At 37.2% G+C, this 20,669-nt stretch overlaps 1 protein-coding gene across 1 annotated transcript in view; it reads right to left on the bottom strand.

Annotated features, from left to right (window-relative positions):
• Nucleotides 1–328: 328 nt before the first annotated feature.
• EIF3E (eukaryotic translation initiation factor 3 subunit E) overlaps nt 329–20,669 on the bottom strand; it is a 28,001-nt gene continuing 7,660 nt past the window's right edge. Inside the window, exons 4-13 of the mRNA XM_075023820.1 lie at nt 17,571–17,613; nt 16,999–17,103; nt 14,760–14,885; nt 13,162–13,286; nt 11,920–12,046; nt 9,737–9,838; nt 8,618–8,727; nt 2,009–2,111; nt 1,620–1,754; nt 329–495 (exon numbers count right to left, since the gene is read on the bottom strand). Of these exons, the coding sequence (XP_074879921.1) occupies nt 457–495; nt 1,620–1,754; nt 2,009–2,111; nt 8,618–8,727; nt 9,737–9,838; nt 11,920–12,046; nt 13,162–13,286; nt 14,760–14,885; nt 16,999–17,103; nt 17,571–17,613 (1,015 nt within the window). The 3' untranslated portion in view covers nt 329–456. The remainder of the gene's footprint in view (nt 496–1,619; nt 1,755–2,008; nt 2,112–8,617; nt 8,728–9,736; nt 9,839–11,919; nt 12,047–13,161; nt 13,287–14,759; nt 14,886–16,998; nt 17,104–17,570; nt 17,614–20,669) is intronic.

Here is a 20,669-nt window from a genome sequence, read left to right on the forward strand (position 1 = left end):
AGCTTCTTCTGTGACAAACAAAAACATGGAAGTGCAGAAAAAGAGTTTGGTTTGGCCAAATGTTCAGTGGGGAACCATTTGTTTGTACCATCCGCTTTTAGCTTTTGTGTGACATTTGAAGTAGATAATAAGTAATTATAATTCCCCACTTCCAAATTCAGACAGCTCAGAGCAATAGCATCCTTCAGTACAAACAAATCTAACAAAATTGACATTTTAAATTTTGCAAACTGTGATCCAAAATGCTTCAGAACACCATGATGCTAAAAAGCCCCTATAAAACATAAAATTAAGTATCTAGCTATTTAAATTAGAGATGCACAGACTGTTAAAATTAGCCAATTTTATTCAAATAATGTTAGATGGAACACATAATTACCTTTTCTCAAAAAAGTTACATATTTATGTGCTTTTTAGTCAAATGAAACCTGTTTTTTCCCACTTTGCAGAAGTGTTTCAGTAGAAGCCAGAGTCCTGAGTAGCCCAGTTAGGTGCCTAAAGAATAAAATAAATAAGGATCAGTAGAAAAAAATTTACTGTATTATCTGTTGATTACTGAAATTTATGAGAAATGATTAAAAAAATTTTAATACTAACATACGGCTAAGATAGTAGGAATAGCTAATTAGTGAAGGATACCCTTTAAGCTTAAAGCAAGTGTTGATATAGCAGAAATACATGCTGTAATTAAGTTGTACACCCTGAGTCCCCCAACCTAGTAGTTTCAAAAAGGAAAGGTTGTAGAAGATTCCAAAATAAATATAAAAGTAATTTGGCAGCTATATTTTTTTAAAGAAAATAGTATCACGTTAAGTTTCACATGACTTCCCTCTAACGGAATGAACTAATCCACCACTGCTTGTCCAACTTTCATCAATACTTCAGCCAAGCAGTGAGGAAGCCCAATCAAATTTTTAATATTTTTAAGTTCTTTTAATGTTTGGTTTTGTTGTTTGTTTGTTTGTTTTTTTTGTTTTAAGTATGTATGGCCAGGTGCTTAATGGACCTCAGACTCATCCACCTTACACTGTTCTTCTCCCTCATAAAGCTTCCCATATTGTAAAGTGGACAGAGCCAAAACCAGATGATCTTGCCAACCTCCGTATTTTCACTAGTTCTAATCAAACCTCTGGCTGACTTAATTACATTCTCTAGTATTTCATGAAACAGGTTTAACAGTCGGGTTTTGCACAACTCCTTCATGTTCCTGTCTTAAGCATTGTTCATTCTTCTCTCAATACTATATATACATGTACGGATACTTTTCAAGTACAACCCACTTGAAAAAGGTAATAACTACTTTTATAAATATCACCCTTCAAAACCAGCCCTTTTCAGGCATGAAGGAGACCATTTAAAGAAGCAGAGAATCAAATGATCACAGAAACACACCTAGTTATGCAACCAAAAAAGGAATACCTAGTGATGAGAAGAGAGACGAGAAGAAAACAAGAATCACTGTCTAAAGCTTACTATAAGAAAATAAACCTTTTCAATTTAATATGCAGTGCCAAAAGAAGTAGGTACATCTGATGAATCAAGGAACAGGTTAAGAAGTATACTTAACTATATCACACAAAAAGATAGCAGGAATTCAGGAAAATGTAACTTGTACCAACCTCAGATCTACCGCTCTGATTCAATTTCTTCTCAATGTTCATAGCCAACATTTGACTACGAAAAGACAGGCTTTTGGTCTTTTCAATCACTTGTTGGTAAGGTGAGACTGCATTGTTGCCCATGACTACATGGCCCTAAAGCACAGGAAAGACACAGCAAATTTAACAATCACTCAGAACACACATGGCTTTAATTTAATGCTCTGCTTTCAGAGCTTTCACAAATCATCTTACACACAGAATCAAAAAAGAATAAGTGAAGTCCACTACACTTCATGGGCAAATTAAAAAAAAACAGCAGAAATTAGAATTCACTGTTCCTGAATAAGACAAAAGAAATTTAATGAAAAACGCAACAAATTCACTTGGATCAATCTATACACTCTTACCAGCTTTGAATCCAGTTTGGCATCTAATCGTGCATTTCGAATTAGATTGACAATCCACCTTTCTGCTTCTTCAGGAGTCATGTTTAGTTTATCTGCCAACATACTAAAAAGATAACAGACTTAATCAAAAGGTGAAATAGAACGCCCCTGATGTTGGTAAACACGACTAGGGACTATGCAATACAAGTTACATCAACACAAAATGTGGCACAGCCCAAGACTTGTATTCAATAAATACTACATATCTGGGAAGCATACCTTCATTTGACTGAAATGACACTAAAGTTTGCATACATGCACTCCTGCACATCTCACGCCCCCACTGCTTTACACTGGCACATTTTGAATAAGGAATTCATGTTCTGAAAGTATATAGTTAGTCCTTCTGAACTACATCACCTTACACTTAAATCTTGACCTGCACTATTTTTATATATTCCTATTAAACCTTGTCTACATGAATATTCTTTGGAAAACTGTCAATTAAGTAATCTCAACACAACATAAAGCAGCCATCATAATTATAAAGAGAATAATTGAATTGCTTTTATTCTTATTTAAATCCAGCCAGCAGTCATAAAAGTTTAGACTAATTAGTCCAGCAAAGTGTCTCTCAGTAGCTCATTTAGCAATAAACTTCACCCTGAAGTTTCAGGAACAGCCATGCAATAGAGTTTGGTATAGACAATGTGACAGATACACTATGCTCAAACTTCTTGCAGTTTCAAGGAGGGCTGGTGGGGGAGGACAGAGAAAGGAAAATTCTTAATGAAACAGGCACTCTTGTCCAGGAATAATTCCTTTTGACAGTGTTTCCTGTGGCTTTCCAGCCAACTCCTTTAGCTTCCTGCTGGCAGTTGGCTCATACAGGATATTTGTAACTCTCAGTCTTCCATCAGCTTTCAGACTAAGGTAACAAACATGAGGTAAGGGCTACACACACATGACCAAAAAGCCAGCTGGCTACACTGAGTTGCACAAAAGGTCAATTTCCCACTATTTTACAGGACCTTGCTTAAAAATATTTTTCTCCACCTGAAAGAGTGATTTCCCTCTTGACGATTATTAGTGTCCAGCAAATAATTTATAATATGTCAATTATTACCTTGTTTATCTAGCTAGACTATCTATATATATAGTCTTCTTTACAGTCTTCTCTCTTATATGTTCTTGATCTCTCACCCTTCTCCCCACTATAAAAGTAAATTTCATTTTTTTGTCACAGACAAACATGAAGTGAGGTGAATAGAAAAAAACCCCAAAGTAACTTAAGATACTGGACTTACACTGAACTCACTGGAGTGAAAGGACACAGCAAACAAGCAACAAAGCATCTGGAGTTTGGCAAAGCAAGGGCAAGTAAATTCCAACCACAGCAGCTACTGTTCCACTAGAACTGTTAATCTGTGGTTGAATTAGCAATTATGGAGAGTTAAGGCAGACAAGTTAAAAGAATAGACATCAGGGATGTGAATTTTTGTGGAATTCTCAGTCACCTAGGCAGAGTAAGACAGACATTTCAATAGGAAGAAGCTACAAATTGCTTTACTACCTCTGAATCAGTGATGTTAAGTACCTGACTTGAAATTAAAGAAATTTCAAACTGAAAGAACACATGCTGGGGTGCACATCTGTTAGAGGAATTCTTGTATTTCTCTTTTAAAAGCATCAATAGTATTCAGATAAAATAACAACTCCTCCAGATGACCACAAGAATGGCTACTGCCACTACACTAGGGATTAAGCAACCTACTTTTGGGATTAAAGCATGGAACCTCTATCCTTGGAGACAGTCAAGAATCAACTAGACACGGCCTTGGAGGCATAATGGAACATTGCAGTGGGTCCTGCTCAGAGTTTTAATTGGGTGCACAGGATTGAACCAGATGACTTCCAGAGGTCCCTTCCAACCTACAGCACCTTTTTGGTTAACCTAAAGTCCCTGTGTCCTTGGAAGGGAAGAGGGCACAGACTTCTAGAGAGTCATTCCAAGCCAGAAAACTGCTGGTGCTTTACATAACCTAGCAGATAATTCTACTTTTTCCTATTATGTCTAAATTTTACTAGGTCAGCATCTTCAGAGGTGGGCTTTTTTAAAATTAAAACATGTTATATGGACATAGAGCATATATGCAGCTACATGACAGAAATAGCACACCTCTGTACAGGTATTTTTTCCTGCACATGCATTTGAAGAACTTACAAATTGTAGAATGAAAATGACAGGATAAAAAGGGATATAAAAAAAACCTATCTTACCTCAACTTGTAGCTTTGAGATTTACATGGATTTAAAACTTTATTATAAGTGAAGTTATCAATTAACAACTCTATTCCACTAAAATAAAGATACCTGTATTAAAAACCTAAAACTTTACCATATTTTGACACAAAAGATGACTTTATTTCAGCACTTGTGGCAACAGTGTTCCATTTTAGGGTCTCCTTGCAAACTACACAAAGAGCCAGCACCACCCAAAGTGCCTGGACGTATATAACACAGAGGAGGTACTTGCCTGGTAAAGCAACACACATGGCCAAAAAAGCATTTTCCATCCTTCCAGAGCAAATGCACTGAAGATCTATCCTGATTACAATTATGTAACAAACACCACTATTCTCCTATTGTACTGTTAAAATAGGTATCTAATTGTGATGGGTTGACCCTGGCTGAACGCCAGGTGCCCACCAAAGCCGTTCTATCACTCCTCTCTCCAGCGGCTGTTTCTCCCTCTCCCAACTTTTTTTTCCGTCTTAAAAATGTTATCACAGAGGCGTTACCACTATCACTGATTGGCTCGGCCTTGGCCGGCGGCGGGTCCGTCTTGGAGCCGACTGGTATGGGCTCGCTCTCTCTCGAACACAGGGGAAGCTTCCAGCAGCTTCTTACAGAAGCCACCCCTGTAACCCCCCCCGCTACCAAAACCTTGCCACATAAAACCAATACATTCCACCCCTCGCCTCTGTGTATCACATTTTTAAGAATTATCATTAAAATCTACATTCATCACACAAAATCTTCACTCACATCAACAAAAGAATTCCCCACACCAAAATCAAAATGATATCATCACAAAACCAACAAAAAGTGGACAATTTACACACAATCCACCCCTCGTCCCTTCACCACAATTACAACAATAAAAATTCCCCACTTATCAAGCAGCTCTTAACTCTCTAGCTGCGTTCAGTCCATGTTTTGCCCGTTACCTCTCTCAGTTACTATCCTTACCTCAAATTCCTCACACTGCCCGCATTCTCCACCAAAAAGACTGTGATGGGTTGACCCTGGCTGAACACCAGGTGCCCACCAAAGCCATTCTATCACTCCTCTCTCCAGTGGCTGTTTCTCCCTCTCCCAACTTTTTTTTCCTTCTTAAAAATGTTATCACAGAGGCGTTACCACTATCACTGATTGGCTCGGCCTTGGCCGGCGGCGGGTCCGTCTTGGAGCCGACTGGTATGGGCTCGCTCTCTCTCGAACACAGGGGAAGCTTCCAGCAGCTTCTTACAGATGCCACCCCTGTAAACCCCCCCGCTACCAAAACCTTGCCACATAAAACCAATACACTAATACTCTCCAGTGATGCAAGCTACAGCTTAGCCCCCATACATGTTTAACAGTTCTAGTAACCGTGACACATTCAGATTTACAAATACATATTAACACCATTAATACTAAAGAATGGAAGCAAGAGAAGTTGTATTTTAGATTACCATTGTTTATAAAGACCCCTACTATAATCCAATAAATATAAGTGAATTATAATGAAATAATTTTACTTCTATTTAAGAAATACTGTCTAGCATTTCAAGTTACAGGTCATTTCAAAGGGTAGTTTCCCAACAGCATTTTCAAAAATAGTTCTTTAAGATTATTTCTGTCCCTCTGTTTTATAAGGGGATTCACTTATTTGGGTCATGATTTAAGTTTTCCTTTGCTTAAAAGGCAAGTTTACTGAATTTCACACATCTTCATATATAAACAAGCCTATCTTGTACTATGCACCAAAGAAAAATATATAGAAAAGAAGAATGAAGCATATTCAGCTCTTCAATTAAATACAGGCATATCAAACTAACCAAAACACATTCTGAATTAATTTCATCTATTACTCCCTATTAAACATAATACTTCAAACAGTACACTAATTGCAGGATGATTTGAGATGTAAAAATTTTAAATTACAACTGATAAAGCAACTATGTCCTTTGGAAAAATGTCAGCTGCCTAACAGAAGTAGTTAAAAACATTGAAATGAGCCATCTATTTTCCATTTAACATAAGGAATAGCAGATTTCCCACTAATTGTTTTCAAATTTGTTCTGAATAGTTAAACAGTACTTATCAAGAACTGTGGTACAACCAACTAGTTTTCAACTCCAGGAATAGCAGTGGAAATCATTTGTGGACAAAGAAATACAAGAACTACGCCTCAGTCAAACTTTTAATTAAAAGCATTTTGACTGGCTAATTTCTTCAAAACCAAGTCTGAAATGCACTAAGAAATACTTATGCATCCCACTTAATAAGCCCAAATCTAATGATTATTACAGCTTGTGCAGAAATTTAAGACTTACATCTATCATTTAAAACACAACCTACTGAAAAGAATCTCATTACTGATGACTGATTCCATGTGCAATTACCTGAGGTGATACATGGTAGGAATATCCATGTTAAGCTGAAATATTTCTCAACTCAGTTTATCACTTGCCTCGGAACACACCATAATGCTTACAAAATTGCCACTGCTACCTATATTTATGAATTACTTACACATAACAAGGAGAGCCAACTACAGTATTTTCTACCACAGAAGTTGGAATACCACATACAGCACAAAAAATATGAACTGTAAAATAAGTAATAAACACTAAATAAATGTCAACCACTTACCATAGACCTTGATTTGTTAAGTAAAGCTTTCTATTTTTGCTGTAATGAATCACTGGTATGTTACCCACAGTTTATCAGTATCTTTCGACAGAGAGACTTGAAGCATCTGGACTCTCTGCACATTGATTGGAGCCAGATCAGAGAAGCAGACTTCTCAGAATGGCATCTAGTCTTTAGTTAACAAAGCTTAAACATCTAGTTCCATTGAAAACTTGTGCTTGAATACGTGAAGTATTCACAGTACTAAAAATCATTTATAGGAAACAGACACTATGGGGTTTCATATTCCCCAGAAACCTATCCCTAAGAGAACTTCACTTACATTTTTTCTTCCAAATACTTATTCAAAATCCCTAAATGTGCAGTACTCTGCTTAAAGTGATTTTAGACAAAGTATTAGCCTCCTTATAAAAAAAAAATGAATGCAAGTATGGAAGTTTTGTTCACAACATCTAGTTCAGTTTACTACTATGACTATGCTTAAAATACCACAGCTGATTAAAATGCTCAGATTCACCATTTGCCTTTTACACTGAACTCGCTATTTTAAGCTGATACAAAGGATAAAAAAGAATATAGTTTTCCAAATGTATTGAAGACAAGTGTGTCTCAGAGTGAAGAGAGATTAAAAGTAATAAGAATCTTTGTCCTTTCTCCAACTAGACCTATCCATGAAAAAAGTAATCCTTTCAATAAGCTTGCAAAACTCTTAAGACAATTTTCTCTCAAGTCCTTTTCTTTTGAAATCAAGCACCGTTAAATCACTTCCTCAGAGGACCAGACACACACATATGCTCTGGATGCAAGCTGGTAACAAGACTCTGTTGAACTTGACCGATGTAACAGCTTTGGTTTCTGCTGTCTCAAGGATCTCTCCACTGTTCTCTACCATTGAGATTTTTATAGCATTCAGTTTTTCACTCCACTTTTTTTCATTTTTAATTTAAGGGATGTGGAAATACGAGGAATGGGGGCAAAGGCCAAATGGAAAGGGATCTCAAGCATGCATAACGTCTTCCTGCTTAGTTTCTACAATAGAGGCATCAGAGCTGATCCATTTGAAAAAAGTCTGCTTTCACAAAACTAATTTAAGTAAACAACAGACATCCTTGCTAATAAGAACATCATGTTCTTACAGCCAGATCACTCACTCTGTGCCACAAGAAATAAGATCTATTGTTTCTATTAATGAAGAAAGCAACAGTTCTAAATTTTCAAATTTAGACAGACATGGGTATTTATATTTAACAAATATAAATAAGTTTAAGCAATTGCTGTATTTGCAATTCCTATTTACTTAATATTACCACTCTCTATCAATATATGTGGAATTGTGCTCCAAATTAAGAAACCTGGGCTTAGGTGACACTGGGTATGTAAGTTCTCATTAAATCCTATAGAGATCTAACTTGACACCATTAGAAAGTTTTAGCTTGAAAGCACTGTTTGCTTGGGGGGGCTATGGGTGGTAGAGAGAGGTTGTTTTAAAGTTAACCACAAGAATTCACCTTCAAAATATGAATTTTGTAATTTAAATACATCCCATTAGAGCTTATATAAAACTAGAATGACAACTATCCAATTGAATTTTAGTTAATGATTTTCATTTCATCTGATTATTGAATATTTTACTACTAAAGTTTACGCTGTTTGTCACACTGTCATCTGTGACTGATTTTTCTGAACTGCAGTATTAAGAAGTTATCTTACCCAATGCTGATACATTGATGGATGCGACAAAAAGTCTCAAATATAAAGAGACGGGCATTCTCAATGAAGTCCTCAAGGCATGCCACTAAGAAGAAATCATTCACAAGCACCTGCAAGTGTAAGGAGAAAGTGAACTCTGAGAACAAACACAGAAGTAGTAATTCACTGACAGACACTGTCAAATAAGCAAGATCAGTGAACAATCCATCTAAAAACAGTTCTTGATGTGCTAAATCTGTAGCTACTTCGCCACATCTTGGAGCACAATTTTTCACCGTTCCGCAGCTTGCCAGATGCTAACATTATCACTGAGGTCAGACTCAGGAAGAGAACAAGGTCTACTGCTGTCATAATTCTACTGAGGATCCCTCCAACACACAAAATTTAACTCCCCCCCTCATACTGTAGGATTCTTCTCTCACTCTGCAATTTTATCAGCATCTCCTTACCATGCAAACCAGCTTACTTAGTGCAAGTGTCCCTACAAAGTTCAGATTACAGGACCACCAACCCTATGCGGTGAAGGTTATTATAAGCCTTCTGATTTACCCAATTAGGTGACTAATACTAATGAAAGGAAAGCCAAACCAGAGACTGTAAGAATTGGTACTAGTGTTCAGCTGTTAGAAATACTAACTTTTACACTTGTTAACCCAAGTCTTAGGTATCTTTAACTGTTCATAGCAGATTAACTAAGATTTTTTGAAGAATATGTATCTAATATCCTAATGTTATTTCACATTACTTTTCACCATTACAGTTTCAGGATGCAGTATCTTTCACAACAAAAGGCAGATCCAAGCTTTTCTTCAAGCACTTTTCAAACACTAATGGAAAAGCTGAAGCTCAGCCAAATGCATGATTCCTACTCACGTGTTCTAGAACTGCTTAAATATAATTTTAAAGCTATATCCTTATCGGTAAGTCCTGTTTAAGTGTTACAAAATGAGTTGTCAAAAAGAAAAAAACCACACACAAAACCTCCACACCTGTGAATTAAAGCTCATCAGAAAATATTGGCAATGGAATCAAAATACCACTTCAAACAAATTAGCTGGCCGTTGTTAATTTTAGACATCTTTAAAAAAAGAAAAGTCTTATAAATCTAGTAAACCTTACTGTTTCACACTCTCTCAGCTTCTTCTGTGCACCATCGAAATCGAAATTAACATACAAGCATTCCACAAACTCTGTGATAGGGTCCCTGTATGTGTAGGACTCCTGTCAAAAATATTAGGAACAATATTAGAAATCAAGGCCACAGGATCACTTGAGCATTCCTTATATTCTTCAAACAAAATTTAATACTGGAAACAAGTCCATACACCATCTTAAATAAAATTTAAATTCCTCCTATAAAAGCTGAATAAATGCACTGTCCCCCCGTCCCCCGCCCCCCCAATAGTATGGTTAAACAACCAGAAATGCAGTTTTACCTTCAGCATTTAGTGCTGCAGTCTTTGGGTTAGAAAGATGTCAGAGACTAAAGCTGGTTCTGTATCAAACCTCCATATTTCTTAAAATTTGATAAAACAGATATTCTTCCTAAACTCTGATTTCAAAGACTAGTCCAACACCAAATCCTTCATGCTTCAAATTGAAGGATCATTCAGTTTACACTGACAACATAGCTAACACAAATAATGTTACTTTCTCTATTTAAAATGCTTGAATTTATTTTGGCATTACAAGAATTACTCAACATTAACTACAAGGCAGGAACAACACTAGGTCTGTATACTTCTGTGTAAATTAAGACATGACTAAATATCATCTGCTACATCTCTAATGCACATTTTAAAACATCTTAACTCAGTATCTGTCAATATTTGCTGTAGCACACAAAAAAAATCAGCAGATTAAGGTAATTAGTATGAGATTTTTTTTTCTGGATCAAAATTATTTTTCCCTCCCCAAAAAAATATATTTACAGTCTCATTATTTATGTTTAAAATTCAGTTCTATAGGTAAAGGGTTTGGGTTTTTTTGGTTGTTTGCTTTTTTAACATCAGAATTGTACTTGTTAACCACATAATTAACATTCATTATGTGAAACAGCCTTCGATCAATCACCTTTTAAATTTAATAGAGGTGAACAACAAACTGCAAAGTATTAGCAATCTCTAATTGCTAGTAGAGCAATCAGCCTACCATAGGACATCTGACAAATCACTTCATTCAATGCTCTATTTTTCCTATGTAGAAGAGTCTCTAGTTATCCTGTCTGAATCACTTTCAAATCTACAAAACCTCTACCACTTCATGATTTAATTTAATGAACCATACAGAATAGAAGAGTACTAAGAAATAAATCTCTTATCAGGTATTTGAAAACCAAAGCCAGATTTGGTATTTTCAAAAGGAACACCCTAGTGATCTTTTTTGTATTCATACCAATTGTATGAGATAAAACAAAAGCAAAAAAGTTGTAAAATATTACTTCAAATATCAGAAGCTCGTATTACATCAGAAGTTCAATGCTAAAATCAGGTTTTAGCTTAAGATAAAAGACGAGTCTTAACACTTCAACTAGTTTATAGCTTCTTATGCTACTTCTTTTGTGAACACCAATGCTTAAAACTGGATTAAGATATCCTTAAAATTTGATCTTTGCATTGATTGTGCTTTGCCTAGGTAGTTACATCAGTGCTTGAAGTGGATATAATAGATTGCTAGCCTGTAATAACTGTACTGTCACATATATATATCAGTTTATTATTAACAATACATGTTATTATCATTACAAGTGTTTGAATGCTTGTATACAAGTTGCATGCTGATTTCAGATACAGATCTTTGCCATAAGCCCCTTGATTGCTACCAAGCACAATTCTTCTATTGCTCTTGTCCATGTCTACATCCTCATATAACTGTGACAATAGAAACATTTTTCAAGAAAATACACATGAACACAAAACACACATAGTTCAGTGGTTTTGAAATGCAAACAAGATCCCTTTTTCATACAATTCCTTGTAGGAATGGCTGGAAAAGAAGAATCGGATCCAAAACCATTTCACATATCTTGCTGAATTTTCTGCATTTAATTATACAGAAAGAAAAGCAAAATTGAGTGCATATTCTGTTTTACTTATTGCTTGTTGACATGAAAGGAGGAAAAAAATTCTGTCCTCCCACTGACTGACAAGCATTTTACTTCACAGTGAAAAATTAGTTCTATGAGAGAAAGTGAGCACCAAAATAGGTAAGCAGACGGCCTAAACCAGGCACATTATTAGAAGAAAGTTATTATAAAGCCTCAGTAAAAAAGGACAGAAAATATCAGACATTTCAGTCCTTACCTGCTGAATAACCTTGACTAGATCTTTCAGCACTTGTCTACGTTTTCGAACATCCTTATTTGTTATGACTGCAGTAGTCAAATATCTGAGGATATGTGGGCACATTGTCTGAATTGCATTGAGATACCTACAAAGAAAAAAATACAGATAAAGCTCAGATAATGCATTTCTGCATCAAAACAGTATTCATGATATACAGCTTATGCACCTTTTATGCAATACAATATCAGGGCTTTTGACTGACCTTTTATTCAAATACAGAAGAATAATTTATTTTTGTTAACACTGTGATCTTCTTTTTGGGACAGGGGGAGAAGGGAAGGAAGCAAGAAGAGAAGGCAGCAGTGCACTTGGGAGATAAGAAAAGGGGCTAGCACTGCAAAAGAACAGTTCATATGCTAAGTTCAGGTCAACATTGGCCTAAGCTGTCAGCTATGCTGATTTCACAAGGTGGGTTTGCATGGGCACACAGAACCACAGAAAGTCCTTTTTCACGTTATCATCTGAGCCTGCAACTTTCCTGTTCAACTGTCCAATAAATTAGCCCATATTTACAAGTGAGAAGTATAAATTAAAATTAAAAACCAAATCAACATATACACTATGAAACAAAAAGGAGGCAAAAAAGCCCACTGCAAATCACCAGTCTACTGGGATCATCATGCAAAAAATTCCAACTGCTTTTCTTTAGTACTATTCTCCTATTCTAATACATTACCTCCAAATAGAGGTATTATGAGGAGAGCAAAACTTGTAACTAAATTCTTAGTGTTAAGCTGTTCGAGACTTCTACATCTACATGTAAGAAGTCAGTCCTCTCACAAATGGCTGCAGTGATTCAATTTGTGTTTTTATTCTCTGATTTTCCTCAAGAACCCTTCTTAAACTGGTTTTGTAAATTCAAAATAGAACAATACCTTCCCCTACAGCCCTAAAAGATGTGGTAGGAGTTGGTAATCTAGCAAAATCAGTTATGCCATCCCCCCAAGCACCAGAAAAAAAAAGCCAGTTCTTCTTACTTCACCACCGCTTCTCCTTGAAGGGGAAGCTTAACCATGAAGAAAAGCCAATTATACACAAAAATTCAAAAAAAGGCTTGAAAAAAATATTTAAAGTGTTAATATCATTAGAACTTCTGAAACAGCTTCAGGCTTTGGGCTGAAAAAGGCTCAACAAGTTTGCATAGTCATCATCTGCCTTCATGTTGATTTAAAGACCCAAACGTAGCACAACACAACTTACTGTGGTTGATAGAGAAAAAGGTCAATGATATTGTCTCTCCCTTTAGGATGATTAAAAAACACAAACAAAGACCAGTGGATGAGCCATGTTCTTTGCTGAAGAGACTGCAGCGGAGAGCTGACAGACTAAAAGAAAACATAACATTGGTTTAAGTCAAATAAAACACAGCAAGTTTGCATGAACACTAATGCATGGAAACATGTAATCGTTCAAAAAATTTGTGATTTTCCACTGGCTCCTTTTAGCTGTTATCACTTTCAGGCTGAGCTTGACCTCCAGCTTTTTGACCTGTCATCTGTTAAAGATAAATCTGCTGAAAGTTATAACCAAGATAAATTTTCCACTATTATATTCCAAATGGTTTGCCAAAATTTGTATTCTGTTATGGCAAGAGCATAGATTTTAGTTCTCCAAAGGCCAGCATACTAACATAAGTTATTACTTCCCTTTTTAATCCTGAATTTTGTTTCTTATATTCCCTCTTCAGATGTGATCTGAGGAACTACTTGGCTTCTCTAGCTTTTCAGTTTTTCTTCTTCTCTAAAGCCTCACAAGAGCTTTTTTCCCATACACTCTCAGACAATGATGAAAAAACATAATCACTTTCAGCCAAGAAATAAGAATGCAAGTATCTTCATTTAAACCAGCTGATAACACACAAATAAGGATTCGGCTCTAAGTATCTGTATTAGCTCCAAATTTCAGCACCACTCCAAACAGAGTGCAAAGCAACATGTTGAGAATGAACCAACATAGCAAGTAATAACCCCTCCTAAGAGCATGACAACTGACCACTATGATTCTATCCCCCAAAAAACTTCGAGTCTAATAAGTCAAATTTAATAGTAACCTATAACCATATAGGTTCATAAAGATGAGAAAATCAGAGAAAAAAATTTGTTAGCATTAGTCACCTGCTATTTCTGGAGGAAAAATACCAAACACCAAACACATTTTCAAGATTCTGGTTCAACAGAATAAAACCCTCACATTTCAGAAATGGCCATTGAAGCCCCATGAGCAGAGAGAAAGACTGAGATGTCTTTAATCCCTTCAGTTGTTCTGAATTAGCACTGCAGCCCCACTCTTTCCCTTCATGTTCTTGGTGCTCATCTGAACTCAGGAGCTGGTGTGGAAGCTGAATTGGCTAAAAACTATTTCCAAAAACAAGCTGTCTTGCATTTTCTGTCAAAAGTGTTATTGTCATGTCAGAAGAGTATAGTTTAGGTGCATGCATTTTATTCTTTACAGAAAATGAATAGTACAACTATCTGAAATTTAAGCAGCAAGCAGTTTCACACAATGATACGTTGCCCTCAAACTCATCTTTGAGACTAGTTTGGTTTTTTGTTTATTGGAAATACCTTAAGAATTCTCAACTACATCTTCAAATGTTGTAAGAGAAGCAAGTAATTTGAAAAAAGAAGCCTCACTACTTCTTCATGAGCACTGTTTGACTCTCCCACTATTATTACAAAAGTATCTAGTGAAAAGGTGGTAAATGACTCCTAAACAAGGCTGCAAGTGATTCATAATAAAACTTGAGTACTAACACCTCTAACCTCTTACCTTACTAACATGACCAAGATTTTACTTACATTATTGTCTATTGTCTCCTTTAGTCTTGTGAGGTCTTCCATGGCTGCATCCCAATTCTGCATCAGAATTTCAGATGCCAGTTTTCCCCATAGAGAACTCAAAGCATTTCTGTCTGTTGCTGGAACCTATTTTCAACAACAGCAACAAAGTCATACTCTCGGTACTTTTTTTTTTTTTAATTTACTTTAAAAAAATAAGAAAAATATTTTCTGGCAGTATTTTTAATTTACAAGAGACCAAATTTGCATGGTCCTCTCTTTCCAAATTAAGAACTTCTCATAAAAAGCGATTTAGGTACAGAAGAAAAAACAACAGTAACACTCCTGAAGTAGAAACTAGGAAATCCTGTCAAAGTAAGACAAAGCTCCATGCTGCTGCTCTTTAAATTAAGAAAAAAAGAAAAGGCTGAGCACCAGATGACACTAGTTCCAAATGTTGGGGGGTTTGGGGTTTTTTTTGTTTTTTTAACACAACATATACAAATGCTTCTAAACTACTAAGACAAGGTTATTACAAAGCAGGTTCCTAAAGAACTCATGACAGCAGGTAACCACCTTAAAACCCTAGTACTCAAAGTTCTTTCTGCTAATGCTGTGCCAAAAAGCATACTTCTTGCAGAAATGTCCAGTAAAACTGCAACTTCACAGTAGTGAATCTATTTCCTGGAAGGGTAGTCCTAAGGTCAAGCTGTGTTAGTTTTATACAGGAATGAATTACACTAGGTCATTCAGAGTGTCAAATTCTGTTCTCAGATCAGTTACAATAGTTCTTTCATAGGTTATGTTTCATCACACAGAACTTTAAACAAATCTTCTCCCATCAGAATTAGTAACAAAAGTCCTATACCAAGCACAAAAACAGTACTTCACTTTCTGAAATTAGTTATTTGACATATAAGAACATAATGCTAAGCCCAGAATTAAAGCACAAAGAATTAAGGACAGCTGCTCACAAACCTACATAAGTAACTTCTATTTCCCTTCTCAGCACATGGATCGTACCTAAAACACTGAAAGTCATACAGAAGAACTCAAGTTTATCACCAACATTTAGAGTAAGAATTCACCTCATTCCTACTTCAAACCCTATTCTGATTAAAGATATATTTCCCAATTTTGCTTCTTTGATTATAGTCAATTACAGGAATTATTGTTATTTACTCTAGCAGTATTTCAGAAAGTTTAGGATATTTTTAGGTTGGACTAGAAATTACACAGCAAGAAACAAACCTCAACATATGAACCACTACATATTTTCAGCAATCACTCCAAATATCTGTGAGGTACACAGTTTAGAAATCATTACCTTCCAGACAACCAAGGTACCAATTTAGCAGATACTTTTATTTGAGGAAGTTCACACACACCATGCTGGTTCCAAATCACATAATTACAGTTAGCTATTCACAGGAACTGCCTTTAGATACTGCAGCTTTTCCAGCTACAGTATCTGGATTTTCAAGCAGTTACCTTAAGTTTTCATTTGTTAGTAAAATGGCACATTCACTGACCACCAACAATAAATTTACTGTGTTGAGATTCTCACAAGACACTAAATCTTCATTCAAAAAATTCATTCCCACCAGTAACAAATGATATGAATTACAACAACATGAAAAGAGTTGCTTCAGAAACTATGGATCTGGTTCTACAATTCTCACTTAAGCTGTTTACATTTCCTAGGCAGATGACATACTCTTAAATACATCACAAAATTCAAAAGACAAGAGATGAGAGAGAGTTCAGGTAACAAGCTGGCAGTTCACCATTCCCACTAATTACATTCAGTCCATCTGCAAACTTTTCACTACTGTTGATAACATTTGTGCACAAAAACAAGTATTCATTTTGGGTTGGGTTGGTTTTTGGGGTGGGTTTTTTTTTGGGGGGGGGGGAGGGGGGGAGGTTGTGGTTTTTAATTTTTTTTTTCCAGGATACATTTACAGTAAGGAAAGAAGTAGTATTCTGTAATTAAATGTTACCATAAGACATATAAATTTGAAGGACAGTTCTGAATGCAGCATGACAATAACAGAATTGCTGGACAATAGTCAGTGATGATTATTAACAGTTATTTTCAACTTTTCTTTGGTGCACAGTAATTGTCTCAAAAAAGGTCAAAAGTATTATATTTTAAGAATTAATACAGACAACTTACTGGTCTAAGTATTTCATTGAAAAAAAAACACCAAACAAACCACAAAACAAAACCCCAAGCCAACAAAACATCCCAACTTACCAGAACCCTAAAGAAGTAGAGATATTCTGCAGCTCCCGAGTAATTGCCACATTCATACTGGAATTTCGCATACCTGTAGAGTGTATCTAGGTACTCCTGCCTAAACTGAAAAGGAATGCAAAAAAAAACCCAACCATTTTCTTCACTAGGAAAAATGCTGTTACAAGCCAATTTTAATAGTAAAGTAACATTTGAAGCCTTTAGGTTGTTTCAAAGACATTGTACACAAGACAGACAATAGAAAACTACTATACTCTTAATCCACATCACTGAATTAAAGATAATACCAATACTGGAAAAGAGGTGAATTTCTATATTACAAAGTAAAGCACATGTTAAAAGGATGCAGCTAACATTAAGCTCCAGCTTTAATTTTTGTTTGTATAAAAATTAAAAGTTCAAAGGCATTCAAATAAAATACGTCAGCATTAGGAATTCTGCCTATTAGGTACATTGATATGAGACAGGCCAAAATGCTAGCCTGTAACTGCTCAGAGCTGTTGGCTGTGGGGGAGGTTGGATGGAGATACTTAGAACTGAATTCAATCAGATATAAGAATTAAAACACTTACACCATGCTTCTCCGCTAAATAGTCAAACAGCATCCGACCGTCCCTATAATAAAAAGATAAAAACTGCTGGTTTTCCAAAACAAACTGATTGCAACCATGCAACACTACACAACACAATCTTTAGTTGTTAAAACAACCGGAGTACAAATTTAACATTATGCTGTTCCACTTGTGGAAAAGCAACTGCAGAAATACTGAGCCAACTATTCCTGAAGTGTCATGAAGAAGTTTAAAAAAATCTTTTAAGAATGCCACATGCAGTAATAACTAGAGTTAAGAAAGGGTGGGAGGTTGTTTAAATTCGATGGCATCCTTAGCTTTCAGTACGAAAGTTAAATTCTGACAGAGCTTCCCATTCTCATGTTCTAATTCCATAGCAGTTACTCTAGCCAAGCAGTTTGAATTTAACAGAAGGCAGGGGGGTGGGAGGTGGGGAGAAAAAAATCCAAAACCTGAAGTAAAAAAGAATTAGAAAAGAAACTTATCCCACTGCTAGCACTGGGACGCAGGGGTTAGCAAGAATACCTCTACCACAGCAAATACCTGCAGAATGCACAACTATGAACAATAATGATACTTAGTAAGTTCTAAACATCTAATTCACACACCATCACATTTCTGAAGGGTTGGTTTTTTTATTTATTCAGCATGGATAATAAAAGCACAAGCAATATTATCTAGATCAGAGGAAAGTTCAAGTCTCCAGTAGGCAAGCACAAAATTATCTACCACCAATAAGTCTCACATTAATGACCACAGGACTTTAGACACCTGTGGTATTTTTAAACAGTAGTTAACTTAGTGAATAATTTTTTATCCAGTATCTGTAATGGGTCCTGAGCAGCTCTTAAGAGGGAAATTTTAGCACACCAGCTTTTCAATGCAATAAGAATTCCATTCAAACTCTGCTGCAATCATCTGGCAACAAGAACCACAGCTGAAGTCATATACATAGTTGAATTCATATTCACAAATGAAAGAAAAGTATTTTCAATTTGGCACTTCAATTGTATGGACTGCCCCTCTACAGTGCAGAAAGAATTAATGACATTTTTCCTATTCTCCAGCTCCCCACCCTCCTGGGCATGCTTCTACACCTGTAGCTACCCTCCATCTCTTCTGTGAATGCACACTTAATCTATGGGACCAGATCAAATCTATGGGACCAGATGGGATCCATCCAAGAGAACTGAGGGAACTGGCGGAGGTGCTTGCCAAGCCACTCTCCATCATCTATCAGCGATCCTGGTCAACAGGGGAGGTCCCAGAGGACTGGAGGCTTGCCAATGTGACTCCCATTTACAAGAAGGGTCAGAGGGAGGATCTGGGGAACTACAGGCCTGTCAGCCTGCCCTCGGTACTGGGGAAGATTATGGAACAGTTTGTCTTGAGAGCACTCACATGGCAAGTCCAGGACAAGCAGGGGATCAGGCCCAGTCAGCATGGGTCTATGAAGGCCAGGTCCTGCTTGACCAACCTGATCTCCTTCTATGACCAGGTGACCTGCCTAGTGGATGAGGGAAAGGCTGTGGATGTTATCTACCTGGACTTCAGCAAGGCCTTTGACACTGTCTCTCATGGCATACTCCTTGAGAAACTGGCAGCTCATGGCTTGGATAAGCGTACTGTTCGCTGGGTGAAAAACGGGCTGGATGGACGAGCCCAGAGGGTTGTGGTGAATGGGGTTAAATCCAGTTGGCGGCGGGTCACAAGTGGTGTTCCCCAGGGCTCGGTGTTGGGCCTTGTTCTGTTTAATGTCTTTATGAATGATTTGGACAAGGGGATTGAGTGCACCCTCAGTAAGTTTGCAGACAACACCAGGTTGGGAGGCAGGGTCGATCCGTTGGAGGGTAGGAAGGCTCTACAAAGAGATCTGGACAGGCTGGATTGATGGGCTGAGGCCAGTCGTATGAAGTTCAACAAGGGCAAGTGCCAGGTCCTGCACTTTGGTCACAGCAACCCCATGCAGCCCTACAGGCTTGGGGAAGAGTGGCTGGAAAGCTGCCCAGCAGAAAAAGACCTGGGGGTGCTGGTTGACAGCCGGCTGAATATGAGCCAGCAGTGTGCCCAGGTGGCCAAGAAGGCCAACGGCATCCTGGCCTGTATCAGAAATAGTGTGGCCAGCAGGAGCAGGGAGGTGATTGTTCCCCTGTACTCGGCACTGGTGAGGCCGCATCTCGAGTCCTGTGTTCAGTTTTGGCCCCTCGCTACAGGAAAGACATGGAGGTGCTGGAGCGTGTCCAGAGAAGGGCAACCAAGTTGGTGAGGGGCCTGGAGCACAAGTCTTATGAGGAGCGGCTGAGGGAGCTGGGGCTGTTTAGTCTGGAGAAAAGGTAACTCAGGGGAGACCTTATCACTCTCTACAACTATCTGAAGGGGGGTTGTAGTGAGGTGGGTGCTGGTCTCTTCTGTCAGGTGGCTGGAGATAGGACAAGAGGAAACGGCCTCAAGTTGGGGCAAGGGAGATTTAGGTTGGATATTAGGAAAAATTTCTTTACTGAGAGGGTTGTCAGACATTGGAATAGGCTGCCCAGGGAAGTGGTTGAGTCACCACCCCGGAGGTATTCAAAAAGCACGTAGATAAGGTACTCCAGAACATGGTTTAGTGGGCATGGATGATGGTTGGACTAGATGATCTTGAAGGTCTTTTCCAACATAAATGATTCTATGATGACTTGGATAATTCATGGAACTATCATGTCTGATAAAACATGTACCCAGGATCTAACTGAAGAGGAGAGGACCAAGGTATAAATTCCTCTTGGGACAAAGATACAGTAAAAGTGTATGCAGGGGAAACTTCCCCATTTACTCTGAAATCAACTTACTGCAAAGCTGTGAGTTTGTTTAATTAGAACTTATGCTGTAAGATTCCACAGGGAAATGGCACATTGCCAAGGTAGCCAAGAATGACAGTCCCCAGTAATACTTGTGGAAGCAATGAAATAGTCTCATGGGTTTCTTTCAGTGGAACATACTTCAAGGATGAAGAATACTGACTATTCCTCTATAATTTTAAAGTCAATGTCCTCCAACAGCTGCATAGAAAAAAGGAAGTGAAATGTTTTGGCTTATTCTTGAACGAACTTCCACTTGCAA

This window comes from Buteo buteo, chromosome 3 (assembly GCF_964188355.1).
Source record: "Buteo buteo chromosome 3, bButBut1.hap1.1, whole genome shotgun sequence".
In the NCBI taxonomy this organism is placed as follows: Eukaryota; Metazoa; Chordata; class Aves; order Accipitriformes; family Accipitridae; genus Buteo; species Buteo buteo.